The sequence below is a fragment of the Phascolarctos cinereus genome, unplaced genomic scaffold (assembly GCF_003287225.1).
Source record: "Phascolarctos cinereus isolate Bilbo 61053 unplaced genomic scaffold, phaCin_HiC Scaffold_4;HRSCAF=312, whole genome shotgun sequence".
Taxonomy (NCBI): Eukaryota; Metazoa; Chordata; class Mammalia; order Diprotodontia; family Phascolarctidae; genus Phascolarctos; species Phascolarctos cinereus.
This window is the reverse complement of record NW_027555847.1, coordinates 722,820,401-722,837,008: the sequence shown is the minus strand read 5'-3', so window position 1 is coordinate 722,837,008 and position 16,608 is coordinate 722,820,401. Positions and strand designations below refer to the sequence as shown.

The window sequence follows — 16,608 nt, the reverse complement described above, 5'->3', positions numbered from 1 at the left end:
TCTAGGTCCTCAAGTGCGGCCCTTTGACTGAATCCAGACTTCACAGAACAGAATTGGTTAAACCCGAACCAAGCCTCTGGGGGGCAGGAGGGAGGCAGGTTGGGTAGGACATTGTCCTCTGCCCTTGCGACCCAGAGCCACTGGAGATAGTGTCTGCATCACTGAAAAATGCTGATGGATCTGGGCCGGCATGGCCTTGGGGGTGCCCCCCACCAGTGCCCAGCATGGCCCAAGGGGAGCAGGACTGCACGAGGCAGGGTGGGTGGGGTGACCCGGGGACGGCCGAGCCAGGCCACAGGCCCGGGCTTGGAAGCAAGGCCAAGGTCAAGGCCCAGCACAGGGAGGGACCCAGACTGGGCATGATTAATCCTGGCTGCTTCATGAGGGCAAGGTTGGTACTTGTCTGCATAGGCACCTCTACGCCGTGGAGCTTTTCCGATCCCTGTGGGTCTGTGACTTTTTATAAAGACCTTTGTACCAGCACTGTTCTTTGGGGAGCCGAACAGTAACCACATATGCTCCGCATAGCCAAGGCTCGTCAGAGACCGCTCTTGGGGTTCTAGAATGGAAGGGAATTGACATCTTTCCCATTGGCCCTTTGGACATGAGCTCATGGTGTGAGGGGGGGTAGGGCTGGTGAGAACCCCCCATCCTATCAGATCCTGCGTGTGAAGGGCGTGGACGTGGGCAGCACCCGAGACAGAGGCAGGAGCATCTGAGGGGCACGGGCACGGGCCGCACCCAAGGAAGACAAGGGGGCATCTGAGGGGCACAGGCGTGGGCAGCGCCCGAGGAAGACAAGGGGGGATGGTGGGATACAGATGTGGGCAGCACCCAAGGAAGACTAGGGGGCATCTGAGGGGCACAGGCATGGGCAGCGCCCAAGGAATACATATTGACTCAAACGGAAATTGGATTTCTCCACATAACTCTCATTCTCCTGCTGGGGGCAGACTCTGGGAATTGGCCCCCTCAGATGCCCCCTGTGTATTCCTTGGGCACTGCCCACATCTGTACCCCTCAGATGCCCCCTGTGTATTCCTTGGGTGCTACCCATGTCTGTGCCCCTCAGATGCCCCCTGTGTATTCCTTGGGTGCTGCCCATGTCTGTGCCCCTCAGATGTCCCCTAGTCTTCCTTGGGTGCTGCCCACATCTGTATCCCACCATCCCCCCTTGTCTTCCTCGGGCGCTGCCCACGCCTGTGCCTCTCAGATGCCCCCTGTGTATTCCTTGGGCGCTGCCCACATCTGTACCCCTCAGATGCCCTCTGTGTATTCCTTGGGCGCTGCCCACATCTGTGCCCCTCAGATGCCCCCTGTGTATTCCTTGGGCGCTGCCCATGTCTGTACCCCTCAGATGCCCCCTGTGGAGCTCCAACCAAAGCAGGAATCAGAGGAGGACCTTGGAGGGGCCCTTGAAGGGAGCTCAGGAATTCAGGAGGTAGAATTGAGAAAGGAGGGCATTCAGGTAGGAGGCCCAGCCTAAGCAAAGGCGTGGAGATGGGAAATGGGCTATAACATATGGGAAACAGTCCATTGGGTTGGAGAAATGCGAAATAGGAAGAAAGAGGCAGGGGCGACATTGGCAGCAGCCAGCCTCCGCCCTCAAGGCTACGGGGAGCCCCTGTGGCTTCTAGAAGGAGAGGGGCCTGGTTAGCCTGGGGCCGTCGTAGCTTGTGGAGGATGAATTGAGGATAGGGAGGTCACTGAGGAGGCAAGCAGGCACGATCTTGGGCTACCTGCCGACCTCCAGAGCCGGGCCTCGAGGCCGAGGTGTCTTCAGGCACGAGTGCATCTGCTGGGCTAGAAGCAGGCGGAGCCAGAACGTGATAGAACCTGAAAAGGGAGACCGCGGACAAGGTGTGTGAGTGCTCACTCACGGGCCCGAGGTCACCAAAGGCCACTGCCCGGGAACTGCCACGGGGGCAAGCAGAACCCGTTTCCAGGGACCCTGTGGCCCGCTCTGTGCGAGTGAAGGCCAAGGGACCCGACGGGTCTTGCTCTTTTTATAAATCAGCTGGCCCCTTTCAAGGCCTGTGCCCCGGGCTGGCCTCTGAGTGCCCAGCCCTTTCTCCAGATCATTAAAATGGGTCTATTCCTTTTGTAGGTGGCAACGAGTATGATCTGCTGGTGATCGGCGGGGGCTCTGGTGGCCTGGCCTGCGCCAAAGAAGGTATGTCGGGTGGGGGAGGAGGCGCCCACCCTGTGCCCAGTGTCATCCACCTGTTAGATTGATATGGGAATGAATGAATGAAGACTAAGCCCTTAGTGACCGGATGCCAGATGGGCACCGTGCCAAGCACTGGGCCCCTGCCTGTGCTCCAGAGCTGAGCCCTCATCCAGGGGAGGGGGCGGGCTTCATGAGCCAGAGGCACCTGCCAGGCCTGGTGAGCTCTGCCCTGGGCTAAGGGCCACCAGTACCAATGCCTCACTGTAGTCTGGAGACTGTGCCAGGGCCCTGGACCAAGCTCACACTCTCTGGCCCCACTGAGCTCCCACCCCAGTCAGCAGCTCTCAGGGACCAATCTGTGCTGGTGAGGGCATGCCCACTGACCAAGCCAGAGTTCCTTGAGATGTTGAAGCCCTGGATATGCTGGCTGTGGGAGATGGAGAGGAGGGCGGGCATGGATGCCTGCAGTGGGCAGAAAAGGGGTCAGGGAATGTCCCCTGCAGGCGTGACCTCCCAGCTGTACTGTTCTGCAGCACACAGGACTTAGCAGAGAGGATGCTGGGATGGATCAGGGGCCTCGCCAAGTTTTCCTTCTGGCCCTATCAGGACAGGGGCATCAAGCATATTGCAGCACTAAAATAACCTGGCTTCTTTAGCCATGCCCCTCTATGCCTGCGGTTGGCATCTGGCATGTTGGGGGTGGAGCTGGGGAACCTGGAAACTCCCTCCCTGAGAAGTAGGGGTCATGCTTTGCCCTTCCCTGATATTGAAGTAAACACTTTGCACCTCTGTTTTCTCCCCCCTCTCTCTTTCCCTCTCTCTCCTCCCTCCCCTCACTCCTTCCTTCCCTCCTTTCCTCTTTCCCTCCTCTCCCTTCTTTCCTCTCCTCTTTGCCCTCCTTCCCTCCCTCTCTCCATCCCTCTTTTCTCTCTCTCCCTCCCTCCCTCTGTCTCTTCTCTCTTCTCTCTCTCTCCTCTCTCCTCTTTTCCTCCCTCCCTCCTTCTTTCTCCTCTCTTTCTCTCAAACTTCAAAGCTGCCGACTTTGGAAAGAAGGTGGCTATCATGGACTACGTGGTTCCTTCTCCCAGAGGTAAGAGCGAGCCCGCTGCCGTCTGCCTTGTAAAGGTCTCAGTGCTAAGGGAGATGGCAGCTTCCTTCAGAGCAGCCGCCAGAGCACAGAGGCCCTGGATTCTGTCCTGCACCCACACCAGGCTTTCTCTCCCCTTTCGGGGTTGCCTGTGGTTCCGCCAGGCAGGGAGTGGGGAACTTCCCACTGATGGGGGGCCAGGTTGGAAGCCGGGGCAGTAGTCTGGCTTGGGTAATAAGGGCTCGCACCAGGCCGGATGTAGTGGGGGCAGAGGGGATGTGAGGGTAGCCAGGCCTGGCACAGGAAGGGCAGGTGTAGCAGGGAGGCCTTCAGCTTGACGTTAGACCTCCAGTGAGGTGCGTGGGTGCATGCAGCCTGGGCCTGTTGGAAAGGAGGCGCTCCTGCTCAGGGGAGGGACTCAGATGGCTGACAAGGAAGAATCCCTACAAATGCCGCGTTGTGGCACTGGTCATTTTTCTTGTCCTTTCGTGATGGGAACGGTCTAGAAAGGACACAGAGCTCCCACGTGGTTTAAATTCCTTTTCATCTGAAACCTCAAACACAAGTCCCCGAAGCCTCCTGGCTGCCAGGTGGGTCTGGTCGTGGGCCTCCTGTGCTCCAGAACCTCAGACTCCCCATGGCCACCCTGGAGCGTCGAGGCCCTCCAGACTGGCAGCCCGCCATGTCTGCGCCCCTGGGCCCTGGGCTGGCCTGTTTCCTGTGCCCGACTTCCTGCTGGCCCTCGAAGTGTCTGCTGCTCGCTGCTCCCCTCCACTGGGGCCCTCCTTTCCTTTCCGCCTCTCTCCCATGGTCCCATAATGTCAGATCCTCATGAGCCATCCGTGATTGGATCTCTGGGTCCCGCGTGGGCAGGGACACGAGTGGTGGGAGCGTCCTCTTTCCCTGCTCCTCACAGAGTGCTTGCTGCATGCAGTAGGCATGATGGTGAATTCATGCTGCACCATTTGAGACGTCATTGGGAACGGTCCGGTTGTCCCAAGTGCGGCTCACCTGCAAAGAGCCCCTGTGGAGGGGCAGAGCATGGCAGGGGCCTCAGGGAGTCATGGTGGAGAGCACCACGTTGTCTCTACATGCTGAGACCGTCTCCATCATCGAAGGGCAGGGAGATTGACAGATGCCATAGGGTGGAAATGAGGGTTGGAGTTTTCAGGCCTGTCTCTGTGCCATAATAACAGTAATAAGGAGGATTTTGCCTCTTCACTTGCAGGCACCAGCTGGGGCCTGGGGGGCACATGTGTGAACGTGGGCTGCATCCCCAAGAAGCTCATGCATCAGGCGGCTCTTCTGGGAGGCGCCCTCGAGGATGCCCACCACTATGGCTGGGACGTGGCCCCCTCGGCACCACATAACTGGTAAGGGCCGGAGGAGGCTTCCTCTCTGCTGCCACCCGCCCACGCTCCTGGACGTGGGCTTCACGGGGTCTCACCCCTGCAGGGTGGCGTCCGCCCAGGGCCCTCTGGCTCCAGCCTTCCCCAAGCCCCCTCTGGTCATTGAGAGAGAGTTTGATTTTATGCAGCTGCGAGAGCTGCTGGGGGGATCAACAAACAGGGCAGCTTAATTGTCCGTGGCACGTGTGAACAGCCATGTGGTTTCACGAGGTAGGCTGGAGGGTCCTGGGCCCACATGGCCACAGAACGCTCTTGGGTGCAGACCCAAGCTCTGGGGGTGTCTGACACTCATTAGCACTGCTGGGCCAGCGGGGATTCAGCGGGGCTCAGAGCTGAGGAACGCAGCCCATTTTTCTTGGGACAGAACAGCAGCCTCGGACTTTCCCCAGCAACACCCGGCTGCAGAGGCCCCTGCGTGTACCATCTGCACCTCCGGCTTGTGGGTCTGTGGGTGACATGTTCGTGACCCCGCAAGGGGACTCTGCTTGGCCCTTAGAGGCAGACTGGGGGGGAAGCTCCGGGGTGTGACCCATCACCTTAGAGGCAGTCCTGCGCTGCAGGCCAGTGGCCCGTAGCACACAGTAGGCACTTAATAAATGCTGATTGATTGGCACTGCTGGACCCGTCTCCTTTCCCTTCTCCACCAGGCAGCAGATGGCCACGGCGGTTCAAAACCACATCAAGTCACTGAACTGGGGCCACCGGGTGCAGCTGCAAGAGCGGTAGGCGTGCGCCCACGTCTGGGTGCGTGGGCGTGGAGGCGTGGGCCTGGGGAGGGAAGACAGCCAGCGTGTCCTGCACAGGCCTGTGTCGTCCCATGTGAACCGCCACGTGTGCAAGAACGCACGTGCACACACACACACACACGTGTGTAGACGTGCGCACGCATGTGTGCACGCACTTGTTTTTTTCTGCTCTGCGGCTGCCAGGAAACCTCCCGGCTCTGTGCCTCTCTGGCCACCCTCTCCCTCCTCTCATCCTGTAGGCTAGAGTCCAGGCCAGGCCTTGGGTTCCCAGCCCTGTGGAGGGGAGCTCGCTGCTTCTCCCTGTCTGGCCCCCAAGCTGGGCTGGGAGGCAAGGACGGATGCCAGGTGCACAGGGGTGGCAGACGCAGGGTTGGAGTCCTAGACTTGGCTCATAGCTCACGTGCAGGGAAGTGACTTGGCCAAGGTCCTGGGGGAGTCTGAAAAGCAGGACTGGAACCCAGCTCCTTAGCTTGCTACGTGCCAGCCTCAGGCTGCTTCCCGGGCTTTGTCACCGCTTGCCGTGAACCTTGGAAGGTGGCCCAGGTGGGGTCCGTTGCAGGTGAAAGACCCGAGGCTTGCCGGGCTCACGCAGCTGCCCCAGCCCCAAGTAGGGGAGGGAAGGGACAGAACCCCCCCCGCCCAATTCTTCAATCACTTGTTCTGTACCGCTCTAGAATGAAATCGGCCTCAGAGATGGGGCTCTGTCATTGTGCCCCACGGACCACAGAATCCATGGGAAAGTCCCGCAAACTCTGAGTAACAGAGGTGGGGGACAAGCTCTGTGTGAATGCAGGAACCCAGCTGCCCGTGGGGCCCAGGGCAAGTCATTTACCTCTGTCAGCCTCAGTCTGCCCCTCTGTAGAGTGGGGATAACCTGCATCCCAGAGTCATTAGTGAGGCTCGGCTTAGAGAGTGTGTGTGAGGCACTCTGCAGACCTCACGGCTCCAGGAGCAGGAGCTGGTGGTGTTATCACTGGCTCCAGGCCCAGGCTGCCTCCTGCAGGCCTTGCGGCCAGGGGGTGGCCGCAGGAAAGGGCTCGCGAGTGTTGGACTTCTCTCCAGGCGTGGGCCAGGCCTCTTCACCAGCTCTGAAGCAGCACCTGGCTTTCTGCTCCTTACTTGGCTCCACTTCCCAGGGAAGATGGGGGAGAGGGGGGCAAGAGAAGCCTCCTTGTGCCCCCTTGTCCATCTGGTGGTTTCACCTTCATCTCAGCCCCTGTTCCTGGGTTTCCTTCCCTCCCTTCCTTCCCCCCTCCCTCCCCTCTCTTCCTCCCTCCCTTCCTCCCCCCCCAGCCCCTGGCTTCACATTTTACAGGCTGTTTTGTGCACACTTGCTTCCCATTTGCTCTAGAGCGTGCGCTCCTTGGGCTGGGGGCGGGGGGGGGGGAGGCTTTCTGCTTTCTTCGCATTCCCAGGGCCTCACACATTCTCTGGCACATGGTTGGTAATTGGCTGCACTGATTGATCGTATCTTGGGGGAAATAGGGAGCCACTGAAGATTGTTGAGGAGAGCAGGGAGTGAGACATTCAGATGCGTGCCTGGGAAGGTTCCGGCAGCTCTGTGGAGGATGCGTTAAGGAGGGGAGAGCCTGGAAGTGGGGTGTTAGGGAGGAGACGGGAGGCAATGAAGCAGGTGGCTGGAGAGGGGCGGGTGGATGTGAGAGCTGTGGGAGAGGAGGGAGAGCTGAGATCGGATGGAGGATGAGTCCGAGGGGCTGGACCTGGGGCACTGGCCTGTGAGAACACAGAGTAAGGTCCGCCCCCAGGCTGGCCAGCGCGAGGCCCCAAAGTCAGGCCCGCGCCAGACTGACCAGAGTGGCTGGGCTTCCCAGGCCAGCCCTTGCTGCAGCGGGGCAGGTTTCCACTGGCCTCCCTCTTGGGTCCTGCCCCATTCCCATCCTTTCCTCAGTTATCTCCCTTCCCCAGTCAAATGTCCCTTCGCCAGGACAAGAGTGGCCCCAGAGTCTGAGGACAGGAGAAGTTATTTTCACAATAGAAATATTCTGGCTTTTCTCTATGGAGCTTGGTGAGCAGTAAAAGCGACCGATGTTGGTATTATTTTATATTTTTATATACTTTATTAAACTATTTATTTATTTTTAGTTTTCAACATTCACTTCCATAAGATTATGAGATTCAGATTTTCTCCTCTTCCCTCCCCAAGACGGCGTATAATCTGATATAGGCTCTACTTATACTTTCCTATTAACATGTTTTCACATTAGTGATGTTGTAAAGAAGAATTAGAGCCAATAGGAGGAACCACCAGAAAGAGGAAATGAAATTCAACAGAAGAAAAAAATAGCCAATAGTCTGCTTCGATCTGCATTCAAATTCCATGGTTCTTTCTTTGGATGTGGACAGCATTTTCCATCACAAGGCCTTTGGAGAGGTCTTAGATCCTTGTATTGCTGGGAAGGGTTCAGTTTATCAGTATTAGTCATTGCACAACGTGGCTGTTACTGTGTACAAAGTCCTCTTGGTTCTGCTCACTTCACTCAGCATCAGACCATACAAGTCTTTCCAGGTTTTTCTGAAGTCAGCCTGTTCATCATTTCTTATAGCACAATAGTATTCCATTACATTCATATACCGCAGCTTGTTCAGCCATTCCCCAATGGATGGGCATCCCCTCGAGCTCCAATCTTTGCCACCACAAAAAGAGCTGCTATGAATATTTTTGTACATGTGGGTCCTTTTCCCATTTGTATGATCTCTTTGGGATACAGCCCTAGAAGTGCTATTGCTGGGTCAAAGGGTATGCACAGTTTTGTAGCCCTTTGGGCATAGTTCCAAATTGTTCTCCAAAATGGTTGGATCATTTCACAACTCCACCAACAATGTATTAGTGTTCCAATTTCCCCACGTCCTCTCCAACATTTCTCATTTTCCTGTTTGTCATGTTATCCAATCTGATAGGTGTGAGATGGTACCTCAGAGTTGTTTTGATTTGCATTTCTCTAATCAATAGTGATTTAGAGCATTTTTTCACGTGACTATAGATGGCTTTAATTTCTTCATCTGAGACCTGCCTGTTCATATCCTTTGACCATTTCCACTGTTAGTTTTTAAAATTATCTGGGAAGAAAAAGATTGTTCTCTTCCCTTAGGGGCTGGGGGTGGGGTTTAGGTTTAGAGAAGGGGCGGCCCCTGAGTCAAGCCCTGAAGTGGCCTCTCCTCGTGGTTTGTTTCTAGCCTTTGAGGGTGGGGGAGTCTCCTGGTGCGATGACTCCCTGTAGACATGCTGTCATCGCCTCCCGCACCTCTCGGAGAAGGGCGACAGTAAGCTCCTTGAGGGCAGGCCTGCCACTTCTGCCTTTGTCTCCCCAGCACCTGGTAAACAGTAGCGGCTTCACCCATTTTTTGTTGAATTGCAGAACATAAAGGCTCCTTTTTGTTTTTCAGGAATGTCAAGTATTTTAACATCCACGGCAGTTTTGTGGATGACCACACGGTGCGGGGTTTCACCAAAGCAGGAAAAGAGGTGAGCTGCTGACCACAGAGGGCGTGCATTGTTAGGGCCCTGTAAGCTTGTACCTCATGGTCTCCTGGGGGGGTGCTGTTATGATTCCCATCGACAGAAGGGGAAACTGAGGCAGGCAGAGGTGAAGGGGCTTGTGCCGGGTCACACGGCTAAGAAGTGTCTGAGGCCACATTTGAACTTGGGGCTTCCTGACCCCTGGACCACTGCCCCGCCCCCCTGAGTCAGGGAGCCTGCTATGCCGTGGGTTCTGTGGCCAGGCAGAGCTGCCTCGCCTCCCGCCCACCTCGCCGCGGCGGCCCTGGCACTGGGCACTGAGCCGGGGAGCAGCACAGAGTGTCAGCATGGGCGAAGCGGCCCCAATGGTGCCTTTGATCACCCGAGCTCTGCTTTGTTTCCAGACGCTGGTGACCGCAGATCACATCGTCCTCGCCACGGGAGGGAGGCCCAGGTACCCCGAAGACGTGAGTGCTCTCTGCTGGTTGCTTGGCGACCTTGTCCTCGCCTGACCTTTTGTGCCAGCTCCCTCCCTCTTGGGTGGCGCTTCCGCAGCCTGGGAGGCCCCTGTGCTGGGGGGCAGGGAGGACACAGCTGGTTAGCACTGTGGCATTGCGGCCTGGATGTCTGACCTGGGATGTCACGGCAGCTCAGAGGCGTCTTGTCTGAGCCGCACCTGGCCAGGGATCTGCTCTATGTCTCGCCCAACCAGGAGCCATCCAGCCCACGCCGGAAGGCCCCAGGACGGGGAGCTCGCTACCTGCCTTGGCATGCCACTCCCCTTTGGGCAGCTCCTTGTTAGGAGGTATCTCTGGATGTCTGACCTACATCCAGTCTCTTACCAACTTAGTGTCTCATAATTTCCAAGTTGGGAGGAACCTTAGTGTCCTGATGGCCACTAAGTGGTCAGCCACCCTGACCCCCAGAGGAATTCCCCCCCTACAACACCTCTGGTTGGTCATCTAAGATTTTCTGAAGCCCTCCAGTGACGGGGAGCTCACTACCATCACAGTGTCCCATTCCCCTTGGGGAGCTCTCCTTGTCAGGAAGACTTTCCTGATGTTGAGCCCACATTGGCCTCCTTGTAACGTGCCCCCGTCTCTACCCCGCCCTCACCGCTGCTCCTGGCTCTGTCCTTTGGTCCCAAACATCTTCTTCAGGCACACGAAGACAGCTCCCTAGTACCTTCCTCCAGCCTCTCTGGGCTGGGCTCATCCCCAGGCCCTTCATTCTTGCTTTTTCCTCTAGACCCTCTCCATCTTATTCACATCCCTCCTAAGAGGTCGAGCTCAGATCAGAACAGCGCTTTTCCCCTCCTCTCGCTCCTCAGCCCTTCAGTCAGGCCCCCAGCCTCGTCACTCCACCCAAAGTGCACTCTTCCAAGCTTTTGGGGCTCTCTTCATGGCCTTTCCTCCTTCCTCGTCCTTCTCAGCGTCTGCAGCCTTGGACACTGCTGAACACCCTTTCCTCCTGGAGCCTCTCTCCTCTCTGGGTTTTCGGGCCCCCCCATGCTTTGCCTGGCTTGGGCTCCTTTCCAGACTCCCCAGCCACATCCTCCTCCATCATGTGGGCGGTGTATCCAGTTCTGTTGTGGCGGGACCCCTTCACTCCCCTCCTCCCCTCCCCTCCTCCTCCCTTCCCTCCCCTCTCCTCCTCTTCCTCTCTTCTCACCAGCTCCCACAGTGCCAACGACCCAGTATATATCCAGCCCCAGCTTCCCCCCTGAGCTTCAACGTTACATCACTATCTGTGGTTCCCTCTACCATCTCTCCTTATCTGTTGGCTCTTCCGGCCCCAGCATCCCGTAGGCATCTTAAATGGCAGCATGTCCAACCTTGACATCCTCATCTTTCCTCCTGAACTCTCCCTTCTTGCGCGTTCCCCTAAACTTCTGGCATCTCAGGCTCCTGACCTCGGCGTCCTCCTGGGCGTCTCCCTCGCACTTGCCCCCCCGATCCAGTCAGTTGCCAAACCCTGCTGTTTCTGTCTGTACAACATCCCTCCCATGCAAGCTCACCACAGCCCCCTTTATTGTGCTGGCTTTCGAGGCCACGGCCCAGTGACCCTTTGGCTCCAGGACCGCGCTGGGCTCTTGTGTTCATCCTCCGTCCTTTGCCCTCAGCCTGGGTGGGGGGTCCCTGCGCATCTACACTGGTTCCCTTTGACAGTGCCTCCTTTTTCCTCCTCATCAGAATTGTTTCTTTTTAATTTCATTCTTGGGAGTTTCCCATCCCTCCTAAGCTGATTTCCCCTGGAACCCTTATTAAGTACCTACTGAATTCCAAGCTGTGTATGAAACAATCCCTACTCACGTGCTGATGGGAGGGACACTGTGTAAATAACCAGGCCCTGTACTCAGAGTAGACAGAAGATCGCCTTGGAAGGGGAGATCGTAGCAGCCGTGGGGACTGGGAGGCCTGTAGGATGTCGGCTTTCAGCCAAGGCTCAAAGGAGCCTGGGAGCTGCCCGTCGAAGGGGTGGGGAGAGCTTTGGATTCTCCAAGGGGTTTTAGATTGAACTCTGAGCGGACGTGGGGTGGGGGGAGGCGAGTGTGGTATGCCGTGGTCAGGCCTATGCTTTAGGAAGATCCCTTTGGCAGCCGAGAGGAGGCCAGCCTGGCGCACGAGGGACCAGTGACCAATGAAAGGCTGTGGCGATGGTCCAGGAAGGTTTGACGAGGCCTGAGCCGGGTGTGAGGGGAGAGGAGGCAGCATGCAGCCCAGGTGCCGTGGAGGGAGTCCGGGTGAGATTTGTCTGTGGACTGGCCCTGTGAGGAGCGGTGGCCGGCGCTGGGCTGTGCGCCCGAGTGCCCGGAGTCGGGGTGTGGGGCTACGGCAGAGAAGGGCTTCTGGTGGGAGAGCTGGAGGCGCCTCTGGCACACCCAGGGCGAGAGGCCTCTACGCATCAGAGTTTTAGGCTGTGGGATTCTGCGTGCCCTTCCTCAAACCCTTGGCAATCTACTTTCCCCAAACCTGGCATCCCTGCTAGATGGTGCCTGGATTTCCTCTCTGCAGCGTGGAACGCTGACTTGTCCCAGGCTTCCCATTTCAGGGAGAACCAGTAGAATTTCCCCGTTTTCCTGTGGCTTTTGAAGGATGAAATGATCATTCACTCTGTTCGAAGTTCAGCCTGACCTGTGCTCTTGACTGCCCCGGGCCAGAAGTTCTCCCCGGCCCTCATTCTTCTTGAGATGATTTTGTGCCCTTGGTGTTCAGACACTTTTTCATATCAGGTGCTTAGCGTGGTGGAGAATGAGAGCCGGTATGGCGGAGTGGCTCCCAAACATCTGAGTTCACATCCCGTTTCTGACCCGTCCTGCTTGTGTGACCTTGACCTCTCAGACCGACAGGCTGCTCTCTGTGATCCAGAAGTGGCAGACGGGGCTCCTCCCAGACCAAGGCAGTCACAGGTTCTTCCCTCTGGAAAGGAGCCCTGGTGCCCAGGACCACCCATCACACTGGCCCGATGCCCCCGAGCGGTGTTCTTCCTGAACCCTGGCTCCTCAGTGGTCCCAGGCTGCTACCCACAAGCTCCTTCTTTCAAAGGTGTCCCAACGTGGCAGTTTGGAGATTAGGAGAAAAGGGGGGATGCACAGGTAACGGGAAAGGGGCCTTTTGTTATGGGTCCCCATAAACCAGGGTCACAGGAGACCGTGAAAGCAAACACCCATGTCCACCCACAGGGCATGCAGAGGGTACAATCAAGGAAAGACCTCTGGCCCTTCCCCCAAGGTGTCTAGTCTGCAGGAAATGCCCAAGAGGGAGGCAGACAGAGGAGAAATGGAAAGGCCGGCTTCCCTCCGGTTGGTGTTTCTGGTCAGCTCAGGGTCATTCAGCCCACCATGCCTGCTCTGGGCCAGGCGCTGTGTCTGAAAAACTGTGTCTTCTCTCTGAGAAAGTCACAAAAGCCCCAGTGGTGGGATCCTCACGTGGGTTCTTTGATTCCTGGCAGGTGGAAGGGGCGAAGGAGTACGGGATCACCAGCGATGACCTGTTCTGGCTGAAGAAGTCTCCGGGAAAAACGTAAGCGAGCCTGGCAAGCAGGACGACCTGGGCGTGTGGGTGGGCATGGGCTGGGCGGCATTTGGCCACCCACCCTCAGGGAAGCGACTCTTCACTCCTTGCAAAAAGTGAAGCATCAGTTTGCTTCGATTTGGCTTTTACTGTGACGTGGGGAAACACCGAGGGTGGCCGGTATTGGGGAAATGTCTTGGGGTTTCCCTGGTGGAGACTGAGGCTCACGATGCAGAGACGCTTGGGAATATGGGGGAGGTTTTAAAAATTCTTCATTATAATATGTGGATATTTCCACAGAACAGACAGCAGGCCTGGGGATGGCCCGGGACTCTGCCATGCACACACAGCTTGCTTATTCTAGGATAGAGGATGGTTAACCTGTGCTTCTAAACAAAGGGAGAGAGAGACACACACGCAGAAAGACAAAGACAGAAATACGGGGAGAGATAGAGAGAGAGGAGGGGGAGACAGAGGAAGAGAAGGGGGGAGGAGAAACAAGAGAGGGAGGGTTGAGTGACCCCCCCCGGCCTACTACATATGCATGGGGGGGCAGCCCATTTTTCAAGCCCAGCTTCCCAGAGAGTGCAGCCCCGAGGCTGGGGTTGTCAGGCTGCCTGGCTTTGCAGGATTTCCTGTCCCTGACTGTGGAACCGTCTCTTGGTCTCTCTTTCTGGCCTTCTGTCTCTTTCTCTTCATCTCCCCCTCAATATGTCGCTCTGTCTCTGTCTCTCTGCCTCTGTCTGTCTCTCTGTTTCCCCATCTCTGTCTCTCTCCTTGCCTCTCTCTCTTTGTCTCTGTTTCTGTGTTTTTCTCTGTCTTGGTCTCTCCCTCTCTGCCTGTCTCTCCCTGCCTCTCCCTGCCTCTGTCTGTTTCTCTGTCTCTCTTGCCCAGTGTGCATTAAATGCTGAGGTTCATTTTAAAGCCCAGGGTAATTTGGGCAGCATTGGCCCCTGGCCTGGTATTTCATGAGAAATCCACCAGAGGGCAGCAGATGCTCATTGTTGATTGAAATGAGCCCAGGGAGGTGAAGAGCCTGTGACAGTCCCTAGACCCTGAGCTCCAGACCAGCTGTGGTGACTGCCGGGGAGGGGCCGCTTGCCTGGAGTCCAGTGCCTGGTGTCCGGCCTAGTGAAGGGTCAGGTTGCCGCCGTTCCGTACCCCGGGGGTGACCCCCCCCCCAAGGCCCAGTGAAGGTGGCAGAGCCCCCGCCCACCCCTGTGCCCCTGCCTGCCCACCCCCTGCTGGGCCGAGGAGAGGGAGGACCAAGTGAGGGCCTATGGTGGGGAATGGGCTGTGGCCTGCCCAGAGCCAGGCCCTTCTGGGTACACACTCCCTGCTTCTTGCCATGTCCTGCTTTGTGCCGCTTTTGCTCATTGAAACCCTTCCTCAGGGAGAGGGGAGGTTCTGAACCAGGGTGGCCCTGGACCCCAGGGGGGAGGGGCAGACAGGCCTCCCCACTGCAGGAAATAAAATATATAGGATTGCCAAGGAAACCAGTTTTATTGTAATATAGCTGTCAAATTATTTTTAAAACATGTTCACGGAGCCCAGGTTGAAACCCCCAGCCTAGATGGACTAAATAAACTGCCTGTCTTAGTGGCTGAAGCTTTTTGCAGCTTTGGCAATGCCCGGTCTTCTGCTTCCTTCTGATTATAATAAAAGGGGAGGGACTTTTCCAGGGGAGCCATTGAGAAGGGGGCCAGCAGGGGCTGGGACCTGGTGAGGGACAGCAGGGGCCAGCCGAGAGCTTTGGGGCCTGGCAAAGGACAGCAGGGCCCTGGTCAGGGGCAGAGGGGCCAGGAAGGGACTCAGCCCCTTGCTGGCCCTGAGGCCAGAGCTAGACAGGGCTGCAGAAGGGCAGGCTCTGCTAGAGCAGGGAGGTGAGTGCTCCCTTTGCTGGAGGCGGTATGACCACCTGTCTCTGCTCCTAGAGGGCATCCCTACTCCACTTCACAGGTGGCACTGCACAGGCCGCTAGGGGCTGCCATGGTGGAGACAGTGGGGATGGAGTCAGGAAAAGCCAGGTTCAGGTCCTGCCTCGACCACTTCTTAGCCGTGTGACCCTGGCAAAGTCACTTAACTGCTGTTCCCTTCCGTTTCCTCTTCTGTAAAATGGCAGTCATACCAGCATGAACCTCCCAAACTTGCTTTGAGGATTAAATGAGATAATATTTGTAAAGTGCTTTGCAGAAGTGTTCTACCAGCCAGCGGGCATTTATTAACTGCCTGTCATCAGTTCTGGAGTTCCTGCGTCGTGTTCACTACCCTCAGGCCAGCCTTGAACATTTCCTTCAGTTATCTGAGGCCCTGAAGCCCCAGGCTGCCCAGGGCTGGGCCAACAAGGGCGAAGCACCCCAGGGCCTGTGTGCGAGGTGCCAGGGACCCAAGGGCCAAGGATAGAACCTGCCTCTCTGCAGAGGCCTCCAGCAGCCGCACCAGGCTCTCCCTGTACTCATCTGGGTTGGCACGGAGCGGACAGCGACCAGTCGGGAAGGGATGGAGCTTTTTCTTTGAAATAAGAATGAGGAGGAGAAGGGGGTGGGCACTGCAAGGCCAGCAGGAGCAGAGGCCCAGGGCCCCTGGTGAGGCCTCCAGGGGCCGTGGCAGACCGCCCACCAGGGCCGGAATCCTCCCTGCCCCATCTGACCAGAGACACAACCACAAACATTTTGTGTAAAGAAAGAAAACACCGTGTATATTTATTCCAAGAAAAAACCATCCCGTCGATTGCTCCCTGAGCTTTGTCGCTGGGCAGCCCTCACTGTGTTATTGTTCCCGAGGGCTTGCAATGCATCAGTCGCCTGTTTGGTCCTGACCATGATTTATGTGAGGAAATGGACTCTCACTTTTTAATTCAAAACCGCCCGAGAGATCTCTCCAGTCCGAGGGTTCTGGGAAAATGCCGCTTTGTCCAGTGCTGTTAATGCAAGTTGTAACACAGTGTAATATGGGAGTCAGTGTTTACATGTTACATTCCTAAGCTTTAGTCAAAATAAGCCTGGAGGGGTTACAGTAGCATTTCTGTATTTTATCAGCCTGGACTGGAGCTGAGCATGAAGGGAGCCGGGCCTGCTCGGGGCTCTGGGCTGCTCCTGGCCCGCCACAGGCCGGCTGGATGGGTGGCCGTCCTGCCTGCAGACCAAATTCCCCACGGGGCCCTTGCCCGTTCCTGATCAATGTGAAGGGCCCCGCGTCAAGTGCCGGGCCCAAATGCATGTTTCTGTTGTGATCTGGGCACGTTCTTCTGACCTCTGCCTTCAAGAAAGAGGCTTCCTGCATTCTTCCTAGTGAATAAGAAGGGCTAAGGAAGTGCTGGTGTGAGCTGGAGGACTTGGTGGGCCTCGGTTTCCCTGCTGGCTGGCCTCTGATCGGGGACCCTGTGAACACATGAGCTTGGTGACCGTGGACAAGTCAGCAGGTGTGCTGGGCTTCAGTCTCCTCATCTCTGCAGCGAAAGAGTAGGAGTAGGGGGTCCCTGGGCCTTCTGTTTCTCTCCATGAGTCTGTGCGCCTGTGGATAGAAATGGGGCCCTCCTCCTCACCACGTTATCACCATGACTGTGCCTTTGGAAAATGCTCTGCTGGCCTCTTCCTATCTGCCAATAGTTGATGGATATATTGGCTTTCCCAGCTGGGGCAGGAAGCGCCTCTCATTTCCCTCCCAGAGGATGTTGGGGGGAGGGTTGACGTAATAGGAGCTCAG

General features: G+C 56.9%; 1 protein-coding gene across 5 annotated transcripts in view; it reads left to right on the top strand.

The window, feature by feature from the left end:
- The window catches only part of TXNRD2 (thioredoxin reductase 2), a 93,549-nt gene that overhangs the window by 3,953 nt on the left and 72,988 nt on the right, over positions 1-16,608 (top strand). For all 5 annotated transcript variants that reach the window (XM_020996426.2, XM_078154467.1, XM_020996428.2 and 2 more), the window contains exons 2-8: positions 2,108-2,173; positions 3,204-3,260; positions 4,486-4,630; positions 5,314-5,388; positions 8,818-8,896; positions 9,295-9,357; positions 12,842-12,912. In XM_020996426.2, coding sequence (XP_020852085.1) covers positions 2,108-2,173; positions 3,204-3,260; positions 4,486-4,630; positions 5,314-5,388; positions 8,818-8,896; positions 9,295-9,357; positions 12,842-12,912 — 556 coding nt within the window. The remainder of the gene's footprint in view (positions 1-2,107; positions 2,174-3,203; positions 3,261-4,485; positions 4,631-5,313; positions 5,389-8,817; positions 8,897-9,294; positions 9,358-12,841; positions 12,913-16,608) is intronic.